Here is a 17,248-nt window from a genome sequence, read left to right as displayed (position 1 = left end):
CTGAAACACTATACCAAAAGTGAAGTTTGGAGGTGGAAGCATCATAGTGTGGGGCTGTTTTTCATCACATGGTACTGACAGACTTCATATAATTGAAGAAACGAGGAATGGAGCCCTTTACCGGGAGATTCTTGAGAAGAATCTGCTGCCATCCACTAGGATGATGAAGATGAGACGTGGGTGGACCTTCCAGCAGGACAACGATCCAAAGCATACAGCAAAGGAAACTCTCAATTGGTCCATCCATCCATCTTCTATACTGCTTAATCCTGTTCAGGGTCACGGGGAAACCTGGAGCCTATACCAGGGAACATCAGGCACAAGGCAGGGTACACCCTGGACAGGGTGCCCATCCATCGCAGGGCACACAAAAACATACACATTCATACACCCACAAATACACTACGGACACTTTGGACATGCCAAACATGTCAGCCATGCAGGTCTTTGGACTGGGGGAGGAAACCGGAGTACCCGGAGGAAACCCCCACAGCACGGGGAGAACATGTAAACTCCGCACACACAGGGCCACGGTGGGAATCGAACCCCCGACCCTGGAGGTGTGAGGCGAACGTGGTTTCAGAGAAAAAAAAAATCAAGGTGTTAGAATGACCCAGTCAATCACCTGACTTGAATCCAATTAAACATGATTTAAAGACAATATGTTTAGAAGAACTGGCCAAAATCACACCTGAATACTGTGGCCGATTAATTTCTTCATACAGGGAGCGTCTTACAAACAAAGGCTTCTCCACTAAGTATTAAATAAATTTCAGTTAGCGTGTTCACATACTTCTAGGACTAGGACTTTCTCCTATGCTTTGGATCATTGTCTTGCTGCATAATACAGCTGCACCAGAGTTTCAACTTACAGACTGAAGATTGGACATTCTCCTTTAGGATTTTCTGCTAGAGAGCAGAATTCATGTTTCCCTGAATTATTGCAAGTTTCCCAGGTTCTGAAGAAGCAAAGCATCCCCACACCATCACACTCCCACCACCATGCTTGACCATAGGAATGATGTTCTATTTGTGGAAATCTGCATTTGGTTTATGCAAGATGTAATAGGGCCCTGGTTTTCCAAACAGTTCTACTTTGGAATCATCAATCCAAAAAAAGGCTCTCCCAAAAGGTTTGAGGATCACTGAGGGTGTGTTTTGGCAAAATTCAGATGAGCTTTCATGTTCTTCTAGGTTAGCAGTGGTTTTCACCACTCTTCCATGGATGGCATTTTTTCCCAGTGTCTTTCTGATAGTGGAGTCGTGAAGTGACTTTTATTGATGCCTGTAGTTTCTTTGATGGTGTCATTGCTGTGTTCTTGGAGGCCACTTCTAGGAATGTTCACTACTGTGCCAGGTTTTTCCATTTGGAGATAGTGGCTCTCACTGTAGTTCCTTGAAGTTCCTGAGCCTTCGAAATAGCTTTGTAACTCTTCCCAGAATGATGTAGTGCAATCAACTTCTTCATCATTTCTGGAATTTCGTTGAACCTTGGCATAGTGTATTACTGTACAAGACCTTTTAATCAGCTTCATGCTTTTAAAAAAGCTCTAAGTGTTGATTTGAGTTAACAGGGTTTGCAGTAATTAGGCCTGGTTGCATCTTTTCCAGCTGAACCCCATTATGATTGGGGTTTAATATATTGGGGAATTAGTAATTACAGGGGCAAATACATTTTCACACAGGCCCAGTTGGTATTGGATAACTTTTTTGCTTCAATAAATAATATTACAATTTAAAAACTGCATTTTGTGTTTACTCAGGTTACGTTATATTTAGTTTTAATTTCTGAAACAATTCAGTATGAGATATACATAAAAACAGAAGAAATCAAATACTCATACAACACTATACCTCACAGATCACAAGAATTAACCACTGAAAACATACATCCCAATCCTAACTGTTATGAATAGTGGATTGCAATACAGCCTTTATTCATAACAGAATAAATTACCCTCTGAATAAAGTGTCTTGGGTTGCAATGCATTTTCCCATGTGGCAACCAAGGCACTTTGATTAGTTATGTACATACATGGCTACTGAAGTCATCTTTGCAGCAACAAAGAGAATATTCCTGATGTCATAGAACAATAAGCAACATTATCATTAATAATACACAGAAAATAATTAGATAATACACAGATAAAATATGTGGGAGAACCCAAGTAGACAGTGCAAAAAAAAACTGATGTGCTCATAAAAAGACTGAGAACAGTGCAACAGTAGAAAATATAACAGTAGATGAACAATGTCATTTCTGAATAGCAGTGATGAGTTTGACCCCAAACATGGCCTCCCACTGGTCTTTGATCCAGTTCACTAAACCTTGGATCTCCTTCTCAGCCTCAGCCCTTAAAGGCCATGTTTTCTCCTCTTTGGCCAGCTGCCACACAGACAGACAGACAGACAGACAGACAGAGATAAATGTAAGGTGAGCAAGTAAAGAATGGATAAAAGGTATTCATTATCTTGTTAGACATATGTGTGTGACAGAATGGGAGGGGAAGGGCAGTACACTAGTATTCTGAATCTGTAAACGTGTCTCAATCGGATTATATAATGTGCAGTCAGGTTAGGAAATACATATTAAAATACACATACACACCTCATCATAAAGCTGAATGTCCAGACAGCATGGATCAGATGAGAACAGAAGGATAGAGCTGACATAGCTGATAGGTTGCATTTCGAGAACGGTGACCTGCCCGCTGGTGGTTTGTGCCTCCTCATTGGCTGTGAGACTGGGTAAGCTCTTACTCCATTGGTGATCTTCATCAAGGAGGAAAAGTGTTTCTTGAGTGGCCAGAACAGTCACTGAAGTCAAAGAGTCACCTGGGAGAAAGAAATACAAAAGCAGACTAACAATCAAACACAGAATTCTTTACATACGAGTACATTATAAAATAGTCCTCCATTATAAGTAACATACAGTGCATAGCCATTCTAAAACAGTCAAAAGATGCAACCATTCCTTTCCAAAGTTTTTCAATAGGACTTAGACCTAGGCTCTGACTGGGCCAATCCAAAACTACTTCTATTGAAGTCACTGCTTTATTGAAATGGTGGTGTGCTTTGGGTCATTATCGTGCTGCAAGGTGAGGCCTGCATGTCTGCCAAAATAGATTGTCTTGCAGAGGCCTACATGTTGGCCAAAATAGATTGGTATTTGGAACTATCCACGATTCAGAAAAAAAAAAAGTTTCACTGTGGGCATGGTGCTCATTGGGTGATAAGTTGTCTTGTTTTTGCACATATCTTTTAGATTTATGACCAAATCTCTTCAGACCACAACATATTTTAGACTTGGATAAACAGATAGATTATACTATAGATAGATATATAGATTCCTTGACTGATATAGATAGATACATACAGTGCCAATATTTGTAGAGTTGCATAGATAGACAGATAAAGAGAGAGAGAAAGATTACAGGTACCCTGACAGAGTGCAAGGGAAAGGAGAGGCCTTGTGCACACAGAACTTCAGGCCTTGTGCACACCGGTGTGTGTGAGTTTTGACAGTTGGAATTTGAAATCTTGCACATTCGGAGCAAGGGTCTGAACATTCAATCAATGTACAGTTGCAATCAAAATTATTCAACCCCATTGCAAACCAGGTTTATTGTCAGACTTTCAGCGGTTTGCAATGAACAAACCAAACAAAAGCTATTGAAATGAATCAACACAACGAATGTATGATGAAGAGTTGGGAGAAGCCAGGTTGTGAACATGCACACCTGGCACTGCTTTGGATAATCAGTGAGAGAGAGAGAGAGAGAGAGAGAGAGAGAGAGAGAGAGAGAGAGAGAGAGAGAGAGAGTGATGCACGTGCACTTTGTGTTTGATTTCTGTTTGTGTGTTTTATGTTATATTTGAATTTCATTTACTATTATACTTTATGTTCAGCTGATTCCTGCCTCCTCCTTGCCAGAATTTAAACTTTATTACACTGTTGCAGAAACCCAGGAGGGAGGAGGGACACGCTGAAGTGTTGATGCTGGAGCTGAGGAGAAAAGAGGAGTCACTGCCGTCCGCTGGGAGGCAGAGGAACCGCTTCAGCCAGACTGAAAAGGGGAGGAGCCTGCCATTCGCCAGCGAAGTGGAGATGTAGCTGCCATCTGCTTAAAAAGGGAAGGAGCCACAGCCGTCCATTGGGAGGGGGAGGTGCAGCTGCCGTCCGCAGGAAAAGGGGTGGCATGGGGGATTGCTTCCCAGCTGGCTGAGAAGTAGATGACAGCATGTCTGGGGACTGGAGTTTTTTCTCTCTCTTCTCTCTCTCCTCTCTTTCTCTCTGGCACTTTCTCCAGCTTGCTCCTTCTCTCTCCCCTCTTCCTCCTCGTCTCTCCTATATAAGATATAGCCGAGAGGGTAGCACCGCCCTCCCAAAAGTGCGTCAGGCGAGGGACCTGAATCTGGCTGCAGAGGAGTGTGACGAGGAGGCACTGGCACTGCTTTGAATCAGTGAGACAGAGAGCGCGAGAGAGAGATAAAGGAGCGGAAGGGGGGGGGGGGGGGATGCACATGCACTTTGCGTTTGACTTCTGTCTGTGTGTTTTATGTTACAGTGAGGGAAAAAAGTATTTGATCCCCTGCTGATTTTGTACGTTTGCCCAATGACAAAGAAAATGATCAGTCTATAATTTTAATGGTAGATTTATTTGAACAGTGAGAGACAGAATAACAACAAGAAAATCCAGAAAAACGCATGTCAAAAATGTTATAAATTGATTTGCATTTTAATGAGGGAAATAAGTATTTGACCCCCTCTCAATCAGAAAGATTTCTGGCTCCCAGGTGTTTTTTATACAGGTAACGAGCTGAGATTAGGAGCACACTCTTAAAGGGCGTGCTCCTAATCTCAGCTCGTTACCTGTATAAAAGACACCTGTCCACAGAAGCAATCAATCAATCAGATTCCAAACTCTCCACCATGGCCAAGACCAAAGAGCTCTCCAAGGATGTTAGGGACAAGATTGTAGACCTACACAAGTCTGTAGACCTACACAAGTCTGTAATGGGCTACAAGACCACTGCCAAGCAGCTTGGTGAGTAGGTGACAACAGTTGGTGCGATTATTCGCAAATGGAAGAAACACAAAAGAACTGTCAATCTCCCTCGGCCTGGGGCTCCGTGCAAGATCTCACCTCGTGGAGTTGCAATGATCATGAGAACAGTGAGGAATCAGCCCAGAACTACACGGGAGGATCTTGTCAATGATCTCAAGACAGCTGGGACCATAGTCACCAAGAAAACAATTGATAACAGATTACGCCGTGAAGGACTGAAATCCTGCAGCGCCCACAAGGTCCCCCTGCTCAAGAAAGCACATATACATGCCCGTCTGAAGTTTGCCAATGAACATCTGAATGATTCAGAGGACAACTGGGTGAAAGTGTTGTGGTCAGATGAGACCAAAATGGAGCTCTTTGGCATCAACTCAACTCGCCGTGTTTGGAGGAGGAGGAATGCTGCCTATGACCCCAAGAACACCATCCCCACCGTCAAACATGGAGGTGGAAACATTATGCTTTGGGGGTGTTTTTCTGCTAAGGGGACAGGACAACTTCACCGCGTCAAAGGGACGATGGACAGGGCCATGTACCGTCAAATCTTGGGTGAGAACCTCCTTCCCTCAGCCAGGGCATTGAAAATGGGTCGTGGATGGGTATTCCAGCAGGACGATGACCCAAAACACACGGCCAAGGCGACAAAGGAGTGGCTCAAGAAGAAGCACATTAAGGTCCTGGAGTGGCCTAGCCAGTCTCCAGACCTTAATCCCATAGAAAATCTGTGGAGGGAGCTGAAGGTTCGAGTTGCCAAACGTCAGCCTCGAAACCTTAATGACTTGGAGAAGATCTGCAAAGAGGAGTGGGACAAAATCCCTCCTGAGATGTGTGCAAACCTGGTGGCCAACTACAAGAAACGTCTGACCTCTGTGATTGCCAACAAGGGTTTTGCCAACAAGTACTAAGTCATGTTTTGCAGAGGGGTCAAATACTTATTTCCCTCATTAAAATGCAAATCAATTTCTAACATTTTTGACATGCGTTTTTCTGGATTTTTTGTTGTTATTCTGTCTCTCACTGTTCAAATAAACCTACCATTAAAATTATAGACTGATCATTTCTTTGTCAGTGGGCAAACGTAGAAAATCAGCAGGGGATCAAATACTTTTTTCCCCTCACTGTATATTTGATTTTCATTTACTATTAAACTTTACGTTCATGTTCAGCCAGTTCCCCACCTCCTCCTTGCCCGAATTTAAACTTTATTACAGAATTCTTCAAGTGGTTGCCCCAAATTCAACTGAAATTGCAAAATATAATGACAACTCCAGTTTCAAAATTATTCAACCCGCTGAATAGAATCCCTCACAACAGCACAAATATGCAAGCACACCTGTAAGTGTGCAACTATAAGTGAATGGGAGTATTTGGGTTATTTCAACATTCCGCTACAAGAATATAGGAGTCCAATCAATTTAGAAAAACAGAGCCTGACTAGTGTGATCAGCCTGAAGGACTGTACTGTTTGGTGAAAGTAGTTTGAAATCTCAAGTAGTTACAACAGTCAGAAATTTTTCATGCAAGTCAATGGACAATTTGAGATTCCATAATGGGAATTCTGTAATACCGATCACTTAGATAAGTAATACTAACTTGAGTCAGAACAGGCTGAAACTCTGTGCAGAGTTTGGTGCATGTAGCTTGAAAGCTCTGGGAGAAGTAGCAATTTAATTTTGGGGGTCTCAGAATAATAATAATAACTAGACCAGTACATTTCCTGAAGAAAATGTGAGTGGTGCTTGCCGTGGCAAAACCGGGATGGGGCACCAACACTTTCGAGAGCTGCCCGTGTAGGACGCCAATACTTTCGAGAGCCGTACAGATACTTTTGGAACTAGAGAGTGTTCGAATACTTTTGAAACTAGACTGTGTTCCAATTCTTTGGAGCTACACAATGTTCCAATACTTTTGGAGATACAGTATCCCAACACTTTTGGAGCTACTGTTCCAATACTTTCAAAACAAGACCCAATGTGGCCCAATACTTTTTCAAAAAAGTGTGTTTTGGAGCTAGACAGTGCCTCTACACTTTTGGAGCTAGAGAGCGTCCCAATACTTTTGAAGCTGTATCGTGTCCCAATACTTTTGAAGCTGGACCGTGTCCCTCTACTTTGAAACCAGACTGTGTTCCAATACTTTTGAAGCCAGAGAGTGTCCAAAACACTTCTGAAAAAAGACTGTGCCCCAATACTTTTGAAATTAAACTGCATTCCAATAGTTTTGTAGTCAGACAGTGTTCCAATAATTTTGAGAGCTGGCCAGATAGGGCCTTAATACTTTTTAGAGGTGGACAGATTGGGCGGCAATACATTGTAGAGCCAAATCTGTACAGAGTCAAAACTTTTAGAGCTGGCCGTGCGGGGTGCCAATACTCCCGAGAGCCAGCCAGATAGGGTGCCAATACTATAGCACACCTCTCCTCAATAAGCCGATTCATTTGACACCTCACCCGGTGAATTCCGACAAAACCTTTTGAAACTCAGTGGAAGTCCATGGGAAATTTTCCGAATTTGAGCTTCCGTAGCCGGAATTCCGGCATTCCGATCGCTCATAAAAGTCATAGCACACCTTTCCTCAATAAGCCGATCGATTTGACACCTCAGTCATGGAATCTTGACAAACGGTGCAGGACTAGTTATGTGCCGAAAAAAAGTGGATGAATAATAATAACTAGACCAGTACATTTCCTGAAGAAAATGTGAGTGGTGCTTGCCGAAGCCAAACTGGGGTGCCAATACTTTCGAGAGCCGCCCGCGTAGGGTACCAATACTATCGAGAGCTGGTCGCGCATTGTGCCAAAACTTCTGAGAGCCGGAGGCGCAGGGCGCCAATACTTCTGAGCGCTGGACGCGCAGAGCACCGTTATTTTTGAGAGCCGGAAGCACAAGGCGCCAATACTTTTGAGAGTCGACAACGTAGGGCGCCAATAGTTTTGAGAGCCGGACACGCAGGGCGCCAATACTTTTGACAGTTGACGGCGTAGTACGCCACTACTTTTGAGAGCCGGAAGCATAGGACGCCAATACCTTTGAGAGCCAGACAGAAAGGACGCCCATACTGTTTGAGATGGCCTTGCAGTGTGCCATTACTTTTTAGAGCCGACCGTGAAGGGTGCAAATACTTTTCAGAGCTGGCCAGATAGGGTGCACATACTTTTTAGAGGCGGACAGATCAGGCGGCAATACATTCTACAGCCGAATCTGAACGGAGGCAATACTTTTGGAGCTAGCCACATGGGGTGCCAATACATTTTGAGAGCCAGACAGACTGGGCGCCAATACATTTTAGAGCTGGACATGTATGGAAGCAATACTTTTAGAGCTTCCGTAGCGGGAATTCCAGCATTCCGATCGCTTATAAAAGTCATAGCACACCTCTCCTCAATAAGCCGAGGAGGAGGTTTGACACCTCATTCATGAGTCTATGACAAACGGTGCGGGACGCTTCTGTTTCGGCATGATCGCCATCGAATTCGTCCGCACGTTATTTGAGAACAGTTTGGTTTACCAAAAAGCGTTTGACTCTTACGAATTGCACCAAAATCGGACGAATGATCTAGGACACTTTCGAAAAGGAAAGTTTTTTAGAAGATTCAAAATGGAGGACAGGAATTTTAGCCTACCAGCCTGGCTTAATTGATAACACTGTTCTTTGCTTGACCTACGAAATCTGTGAAGACTAATCTCATGATTAGTCTTGTGCAAAAGCAGTCAAAAGCTTCCAAAATTTCCAGTAACTGTTGATCAGTGCAGGAAGAATTGGATGAATTTTAGCCCATTCCTCAGTACAGAACGGCTTCAGCTCTGGGATGTTGGTGGGTTTCCTCACATGATCTGCTTGCTTCAGGTCCTTCCACAACATTTCTATTGGATTATTGTCAGGACTTTGACTTGGCCATTCCAAAACATTAACTTTATTCTTCTTTAACCATTCTTTTGTAGAACAATTTCAGTGCTTAGGGTCGTTGTCTTGCTGCATGACCCACTTTCTCTAGAGATTCTGTTCATGGACAGATGCCCAATCATTTTCCTTTAGAATTCCCTAGTATAATTCAGAATTTATTGTTCCATCAATGATAGCAAGCTGTCCAGGTCCAGATGCAGCAAAACAGGCAAAACCATGATACTACCATCACCATGTTTCAAAGATGGGATAAGGTTCTTATGCTGGAATGCATTGTTTTCCTTTCTCCAAACACAATGCTTCTCATTTAAACCAAAAAAGTTCTATTTTGGTTTCATCTGTCCACAAAACATTTTTCCAATAGAATTCTGGCTTGTCCAAGTGATCTTCAGCAAACTGAAGAAGGGCAGCAATGTTCTTTTCGGAGAGCAGTGGTTTTCTCCTTGCAACCCTGCCATGCACACCACTGTTGTTCTGTGTTCTCCTGATGGTGTACTCATGAACATTCGCCGATATGACAGAGGACTTTAGAAGTTACCCTGGGTCCCTTATTGACCTCAGGTACACATTTTGCTCTTGGAGTGATCTTTGTTGGTCGACCACTCCTGGGGAGGGTAACAATGGTCTAGAATTTCCTCCATTTTGTATACAATCTGTCTGATTGTGGATTGGTGGAGTCCAAAATTTTTAGAGAAGTTTTTCTAAACTTTTCCTGTCTGATGAGCATCAACAACTCTCTTTTTGAGGTCCTGCTTGCTTTGTGCCATGATACACTTCCACAAACATGTGTTGTAAAGATCAGACTTTGATAATGAGACTGTTATTTAAATGAAACAGGGCACTCACTCACACCTGTGTCATCCCACTGATTAAAAACACCTGACTCCAATTTCTCCTTCAAATTCACTGCTAAACCTAGAGGTTCACATACATTTACCACTCACAAATCACTTTGGTAGAGATTAATCATGGTTTCATAAATTTATGGCTCATCTCTGTATTTCTTTGCCAGTTATAATCTGGTCCTCTTATTCCTACTGCTGATGAGTGGATTGCATCTTGTGGTATAGTATCTATATTCTGCTCTCAAACTCTCCTTTGAACAGTGGACTATGATAACTTCACCCCTGCCCTGTAGAGGTTGTTGGTGATGTCACTGACTGTGGTTTTTGGTTTTTCTTCACAACTCTAACAGTGTATCTGCCATTAACTGTTGTTGTATTCCTTGGTCTGTTCGATGTCTGGTTGTTGGTACATCAGTGATTTTGTTCTTTTTCAGGCATTTCAAAGTTGGATTGACTATGCCCAATGCTTATGCAATGGTTCTGATAAATTTTCCCTAATTTCTCAGCTTCAAAATTTGCTTTTCTCTGATCTTCATGTTGGTTTACCCTTTTTAACAACAAATGCAGTCTTTACATGTGAAACCCAGGGCAAGAGTAGACATTCAGAGCTACGAGAAATACCTGTTAGTCACAAGTTTCAATATTTTTGATCACTTGAAAATGGGTGGGTTCAAACAAAAGGTGCCATGTTCCAAGTTGTTTAACACATCCAGATATAAATATCAGGAATTTCAAGCTGAAATCATGATTGATCATCTCATATTCATATTTTGATCTCAAACACAGCGAATAGAAAAAAGAAAAAAGAAAAAAGAATTTTGCCATGCCTTGCCATTCCAGTATTTTCTGATGGGAGTGTAGGTCATTTTAAGGTGAAAGGTTAATTACAGTGGAGGTTTGCTTGCTCTCAACAGCCCACTCCCTGTTCTCAAACCTTTGGGAGAAGGGCAGATGTCAGTGGGGTATTGGGACTCTTGAAAGAATTACCTGCTTCCAGACAGAGTGCTCTCTCAGGAAGAAACAAATTGTCACACTAATTTAGTGCTGTCTGGTCATGTAACAGTGTACTGGTTGACTCAGTAGTTGAGTATAAAATTGATAGTAAAATTGTAAAAAAAAAAAAAAAAAAAAAAAAAAAAAATTTTTAAAACCCACAGCTTCTGGCCCTTGCATTAAAGAAAAATATGTCTATCAATTATAGAAAATGGATATTATTTATGTAGAAAGACATTAACAATACTTAGGTAAACTGATAATTGCGGAGGGAGAGAATTTGATTTATTTGTAAGAAAAAAAATATCCTCGTAGAGAATAATTGAAAAAAGTAGCCTCCAACAGCATTAATCCTGAATTTTTGGCCTTTATAATAAATTAATTGTATGCAAAGTTGGCAAAAAAATAAAACAAAAAACTTTCAACCTCTTAACTATTAACCTGCTCAGTGCATGCTGCAATTGCCACAGACGAAATTCTAATACATTATCTATCTAGAGTCATAAACACTCACCTAGCTTGAGGAAGGCCAGCAGGTAAAAAAATGGAGGATGGTTGTCTTCGTCATTGCGTGTCTTACTGCCCTCACAAACCAGGGGCCTTCAGAACAAGATTAGAAAAACATATAAATGTGAGGCATCTTTGGAGAAGCATGACAACTTGAGTCACCCAAATATATAGAAATTAATCCATACAGGAACAAATGGGGAAAAACAGAAGTATGGGCAAAAATCAATATGGCTGCATTATACAAAACCATTAATAAATAAAGGATATGGCTGTACAAAGGTTAGAATGAAATCTGGTTTTATATAGCCTTAACATAATTAATTACAGAAAGTGCAGCACCCTAACTGCTGCAAAACAGCGCAGATATCTGAGATGATTAAATTAATTGAGAAAGTTTACTGTCATGTAGCATCTAACAGATGAAGTACATTAGCACAAGAATCAATAAATTTTGAAATGCTAAATCTGAGAATCGTTTTGATTAAAGAAACAAAAATTGAGGTGGTGGAAATAAGGGATTTCTTTTACATACCACAGATGGTGTTTGGGATTCAGTCGTGTGGTTGAGATGGTCTTAAGCTTGCTGTCAGACCTTGGGGCAGATTCCCTTGCTATTTCTTTTATGGAAAGAAGAGTATTATTGGTAACCTCCTCAATACATTTTTTTTTTTACCATCTATATATCCATTAGTAAATAATTTAACTCCGAGTTAAATGTCTGACTTTTATTTTCTTGGGAAAAATAGTTTTCTTCAGTAGGTATCTAGATATTTTTTTTTCTCTCGTTTTAGTTTTATACCATTCAATAGGAGACTCAAAAACTGCAACACAATAAAGTAATCATGTATTGGTAAATTGTATTATTTAATAAGCATTTTACCACAGTGCTGTTGAAATCTTGATTCTGATTGGTCAAAAGTTGCTTCTTAATATACTAATACTCTCATTCTAATATGGTACCATTTCTATAGTAATAATTTACACAGACATGTTAGGAGATGTGCTGAATAAATTGAATTGATCAACAGAATTAATTGTTAATATGTGTAAGTTTTCTGTGAGAAGACGTTTATTTAACATTTATGGCAGAAGCCTCCAGTGTCAGCACTTTGTAATGGTCAGAAGTAAAGCTGTAACTTCAGGCTTCAGGTTTTCTGACACAGGAAAGTGTTCAGGATGAAGGGCTTTGCAGTTTCTCAGTAACATGGCAAGCTGTGTGTATGTATGCAAGTATGCACGCATATATATATATATATATATATATATATATATATATATATATATATTTATATAGATAAATATATAAATATATATAATATATTACACGCATATATATATAATATATTATATATATATATATATATATATATATATATATATGCATGCATTATATATATGCGTGTAATATATATATATATATATATATATACACACACACACACACACATATATACACATACATACACATACATATACATATATACATACACACACACACACACACACACACACACACACGTATACCAAACAGCTGTTGGGAGTATTCAGCATTCTTAGAGAAGGTTGGGTAGTTGTTTGAGAACAGTTGTTTGAGAGAAAACCTTTTACTGATTCTGGGGGACTTCAATACTCATGTTGGGAATGATGGCAATACTTGCAGGGTTGTGACTGAGTAAAACAGCCACCCCAATTTAAAGGTTTCTGTGTAAGCCAACTCACAAACAAGTGGTGACCAGTTGACACCTTTGTTCCTCTTTTTATGAGTGGTACAAAACATAAGGCTATAAGAGCAACCTTGTATTAAACACTATAGTTTAACACAAGGTTGCTCTTATAGTGTACTTATTACCAGACCACCTTGGGCCAAAGGTAAATGACTGATTTTGTGATTGTATCATCAGGCTTTATGTTTTAGACACAAGGTGTCAACTGGTCACCACTTGTTTGAGAGTTGGATTTGTTCTTGGGAGTGTCTGGCAGACACTTCAGTGAGAGATGAATTTAACTCACACCTCAGAAAGGAATTCTCCCATGAGTACAAAGTGAGTACCATGATTAACTGAAGAGGCTCCTACAAGAAGCTGAAGGCAGAAGCCCGTCAGGTCAAGTTAAATCATAACTTGTTTTTATCCTGCATAAGTTCACACCACCTATGATTTATAGCATAGTATCTGGTACAATGTGACCACCATTTCAACTGAAGCAATACTGAACAGACAAAGGCTTGCTAGTATATGGGGCTTAAGTCAGCCTCAACCAGTCTCACTTGTGGGTTAAAAATAAGGTAGAAGTGTGTGAAATCACAGCAGCTTTGTTAAAAGTAATGAGTGGTTCCATAAAAGTCCATTCTCAGTCCTGCTCCTAAATTGTCTATAGCTTTTAGTCATTCAGGTCATTTTGAATGTACAAAGTAGAAAGTTAAGATAACTGGTATAACCATCACCACTGATCTGAGGGGCTTTAAAAGTTCTGGGAAACTAGTTTGCTGGCTTAAAATGGATGTTTATCCATTCATCCAGGATGAACAAAAGGTTAAGGAAAGCTCTCTTATGTTTTAAAAAATAATAATAATGGGGAAAAAACAAAAACAAACAACCTTACTCTGGGATTTACACCTCTACTCTGCACACTTTGCTTCTTCTGGAACTCAATTAATGGATCTTGTATAGTAGCACTACTTGTATGGCTCTGCTTGATATTGCTCTGCTTGTATTTTCTCATTTGTAAGTCGCTTTGGATAAAAGCGTCTGCTAAATGAATAAATGTAAATGTAATAAAATATCAGTTTTGGTGATTTCCCATTAGACATTATTTTATCCAGGCTTAGCTGGAGGATAAGGCTTTTGGAAAGGTTGACAAGGCTGTCGAAAGAGTTCACAGGAGTTAACCAAAGCACAGAAAGTAAAAGTGATCTACCTAATAGATAAACCAAGGATGAAATGTAAAACATTGTTGAACACAGTCTATTGAAACATCACACCACAGCTGTTGTCTTACTTGCCAAATCATAAAAAGATTAGCCATCCTCTCTCAGAGAGTAGAAGATAAGTCATTCTGAACATAGTAATTGGGTAATATTTGCCGTCTTGTCCAGACATTCCACTTCAGACATAAACCTCAGATTTATTTTATGTAAAATATACCATAACTATAATACCCTAAATATTCCCTGACTTTAAATGAATTTCCCTTCAGTGAGGCTTGATATAGTTTAGTTTGCTAATGGGATGGCATGTTAGTCATAAAAGTCTTTTTATGAAAAGGATTACCATTTAGTTTTGTATAGTCATAACCCTAAACAACATACACAGAACAATAAAAGAATGGGGCATAAACAGCCTCTCTTTTTACAGAGTCATATAATTTGTACAGTGCTGAATAATAATAATTATTATAATAAAGTGCTGCTCTGGTGTGCTTAGCATTGAATGAGACGTCAAGCATTAGTTAATGTTTCGTGAAAGAAAAGCCTCTGATATTATCTTTTTTCAAGACAACTATCTGTTTATTGCCTACAATTATTTTTACAGATGTCTTTCTGAACCCATATTTTTGACCCCCGACATTTACTAACAATAGGTGAGTAGCTTGAGCAATCACTGCATACCAATGAGCAGTTCAATGGTGTCTGGCTTCTTTCATTGACACTTTATTTCAACAGTAGTAATAGCACTCAGAATAAACAAGGATCACTTAATCCTGCAGCATTTATTCCAGTTCACAGCACTACCAAAAATAATACTAAGTACAGGCTTAATTGTTCCAGCTGGTAAAAGTAAACCCATTGATATGTATTAATTGAACACTGCTGGACAAAATCCAAATTGGCGTGATTAAATCATTCAAATCATTAGTTAAATCAGTGAAGTTCTAGTTCTGATCCTGTATGTAAATAACAGTAACAGAGATTCTATTCTTAGTTCCGATCTTGGATTTGCATTACTCTTCTTTTAATTCATTTTTGGTAACTTTTTTTTTTCTCCTGGTCAGGGTCACAGAAGATCCAGAGCCTATTTCAGTGACAGTGGGTGTGAAGAGGGAGAATTCACACACACACACATTCACAAACTCAGTCACACCTAGAGGCAATTCAGAGTTGCCAATCTGCCTACCTGCAAGTTTTTGGACATGGGGAAACTGGAGAACCCAGGAGACACCCATGCAGACATGGGGAGAACATGCAAAACTCTGGACAGACAGTAACCAGGGACCCTTGAGCTGGGAGGTGGCAATGCTACCCAATGTTCCACCGTGCCACCAATGACATATAATCGACAAATGTGTTTTCCCATTAGATACCTGTTACAAAATGGTCTAAAAAACACAACATTTTGAGTCTAAGTCATAACTAAGCTAAAAAAAAAAATTCTCTCTCACCTTAACCAACCCTATCCTCCATTTTATTTACTTAAATTGCTACATTAAAATATCTAATGAGTTAAAGCAATGAATATGACTACTGTGTAACATCTTATCGTATCTAAAATTTCCTTTTAGAATGTTCATTGTACATTTATTAAAACACTTAGAACGAAATTAAAAATAACACTGATGTGAAAAATGGACTAGATACGATGTAAGGATTGGAATTCACATTTAAGTTTCACCATCACATGAGCTCTGTATTTGCAAGAATGCACATGGAGATGGATATGTATATGAGAAGGAGGGTACCTGCCTGTCAGTCGGTTGAAGAAGTGTTCGCACCGAGCACTGTCGCGAACCAAAAGTGTGTACGCAGCAGCGTTCATATCAAACTCCATGTGGATGCTTTGTGAACCGAGACCTACCTCCAGGTAGCTGAGCTCACACAGTCGATGGCTGCTCCTCTTCTGCAGCCATTCTGAGGGATGCCCTCTTCAGATAGAGAGGAAAACAAGAGTAGTGGGAAGAGTTGCAAACAAAATGTAAATAAAAGTCAACGCAAAACAATGCATTATCACAGATTGTATCACTATTTTAAATCTTAGGCCCTGGCCCCTGAAAGTGCACAGTTTCTTGAGCAATAGAGTTCTGGTCATATAATTTTTGTCTTTTTGTCCTAATGTCTTTATACCTTTGTCTATCTTTTGTGATGCTATTTCAGAGGCAAACATGTCCTGAACCATATTACAATGGATTACCAAGAACTCAATACGTTAAAAAGGACATTAATAATGACTGACAAATAGCTATGAGCCTTAGCTTAAACATTTAATAAATCAGTATTCAACAATCATGTAATGTAACATGTAATGGAAGGTTTTTTTAAAATTACTGTAAAATAATGACTCTGGTCATGTTGTCTGTACAAATTAGGAAGCCGGTTAATGTTCTAATTCAATTAAATTTATTTATATAACAATTTTTACATTTTAACAGCTTTACAGAACTCTAGAAATAGATTTAGCTCCCCAATGAGAAATCCAGATGAGACAGAGGTAAAGAAAAACGCCCTGAAATGCCTTGAGGAAGAAACCTTGAGAGACATGATGTCAATTTTGATTTCATTATTTGAGTTTTTAGCTTCAAGGCTACAGAATCCAAGTGAAGTTATCCAATGAATAATGAAAGACACTTGAGTGTAGTTTTCAGTAAGTGCAATCTTTAGGCTATCCAAGTGAGACCATCCACAGCAAATTAATAGCAAACTTTAGGCTATATAAAATAATGAGCCTTAGCGATCCAATTTGATAATGTGTGTAGAGGTTTAGACAAGGGCAGAATTTCGGGGAAAAACACTTCACTTGGCCTGGTTATGTCTCAACAGTAAACTGCTTTCTGTGAATTTTCTGGTTGAAATTACAGAATAGCTGTTTTTCTTAATTATGCCATGTGGCTTTTCAAGTCAACAGAACAGATTTACTGGAGCAAAAAGTTTGGAAAATTAGTGCTTGTTGTGATTGCCTCTTGAGGTTAACATATGAAATCACATATGAGTGTTCTACA

The 17,248-nt window shown here is 39.7% G+C and overlaps 1 protein-coding gene across 7 annotated transcripts in view; it reads right to left on the bottom strand.

Moving 5' to 3' along the window:
• Positions 1–1,764: 1,764 nt before the first annotated feature.
• Positions 1,765–17,248, bottom strand: part of stk11ip (serine/threonine kinase 11 interacting protein) — a 70,043-nt gene continuing 54,559 nt past the window's right edge. For 4 of the 7 annotated variants that reach the window (XM_017481496.3, XM_053683903.1, XM_017481497.3 and 1 more), the window contains 5 exons: positions 15,999–16,177; positions 11,853–11,937; positions 11,325–11,410; positions 2,609–2,835; positions 1,765–2,386 (listed from right to left, as the gene is read on the bottom strand). In XM_017481496.3, coding sequence (XP_017336985.1) covers positions 2,255–2,386; positions 2,609–2,835; positions 11,325–11,410; positions 11,853–11,937; positions 15,999–16,177 — 709 coding nt within the window. In that variant the 3' untranslated portion in view covers positions 1,765–2,254. Of the gene's footprint in view, positions 2,387–2,608; positions 2,836–11,324; positions 11,411–11,852; positions 11,938–15,432; positions 15,635–15,994; positions 16,178–17,248 lie in introns of those variants that run through there. The other 3 variants (XR_006983399.2, XR_006983400.1, XM_053683904.1) reach the window with 3 other exon arrangements.

This window comes from Ictalurus punctatus, chromosome 12 (assembly GCF_001660625.3).
Source record: "Ictalurus punctatus breed USDA103 chromosome 12, Coco_2.0, whole genome shotgun sequence".
Classification (NCBI taxonomy): domain Eukaryota; kingdom Metazoa; phylum Chordata; class Actinopteri; order Siluriformes; family Ictaluridae; genus Ictalurus; species Ictalurus punctatus.
Note: the sequence above shows the minus strand (reverse complement) of the source record. Positions and strands in the feature narration are given on the sequence as shown.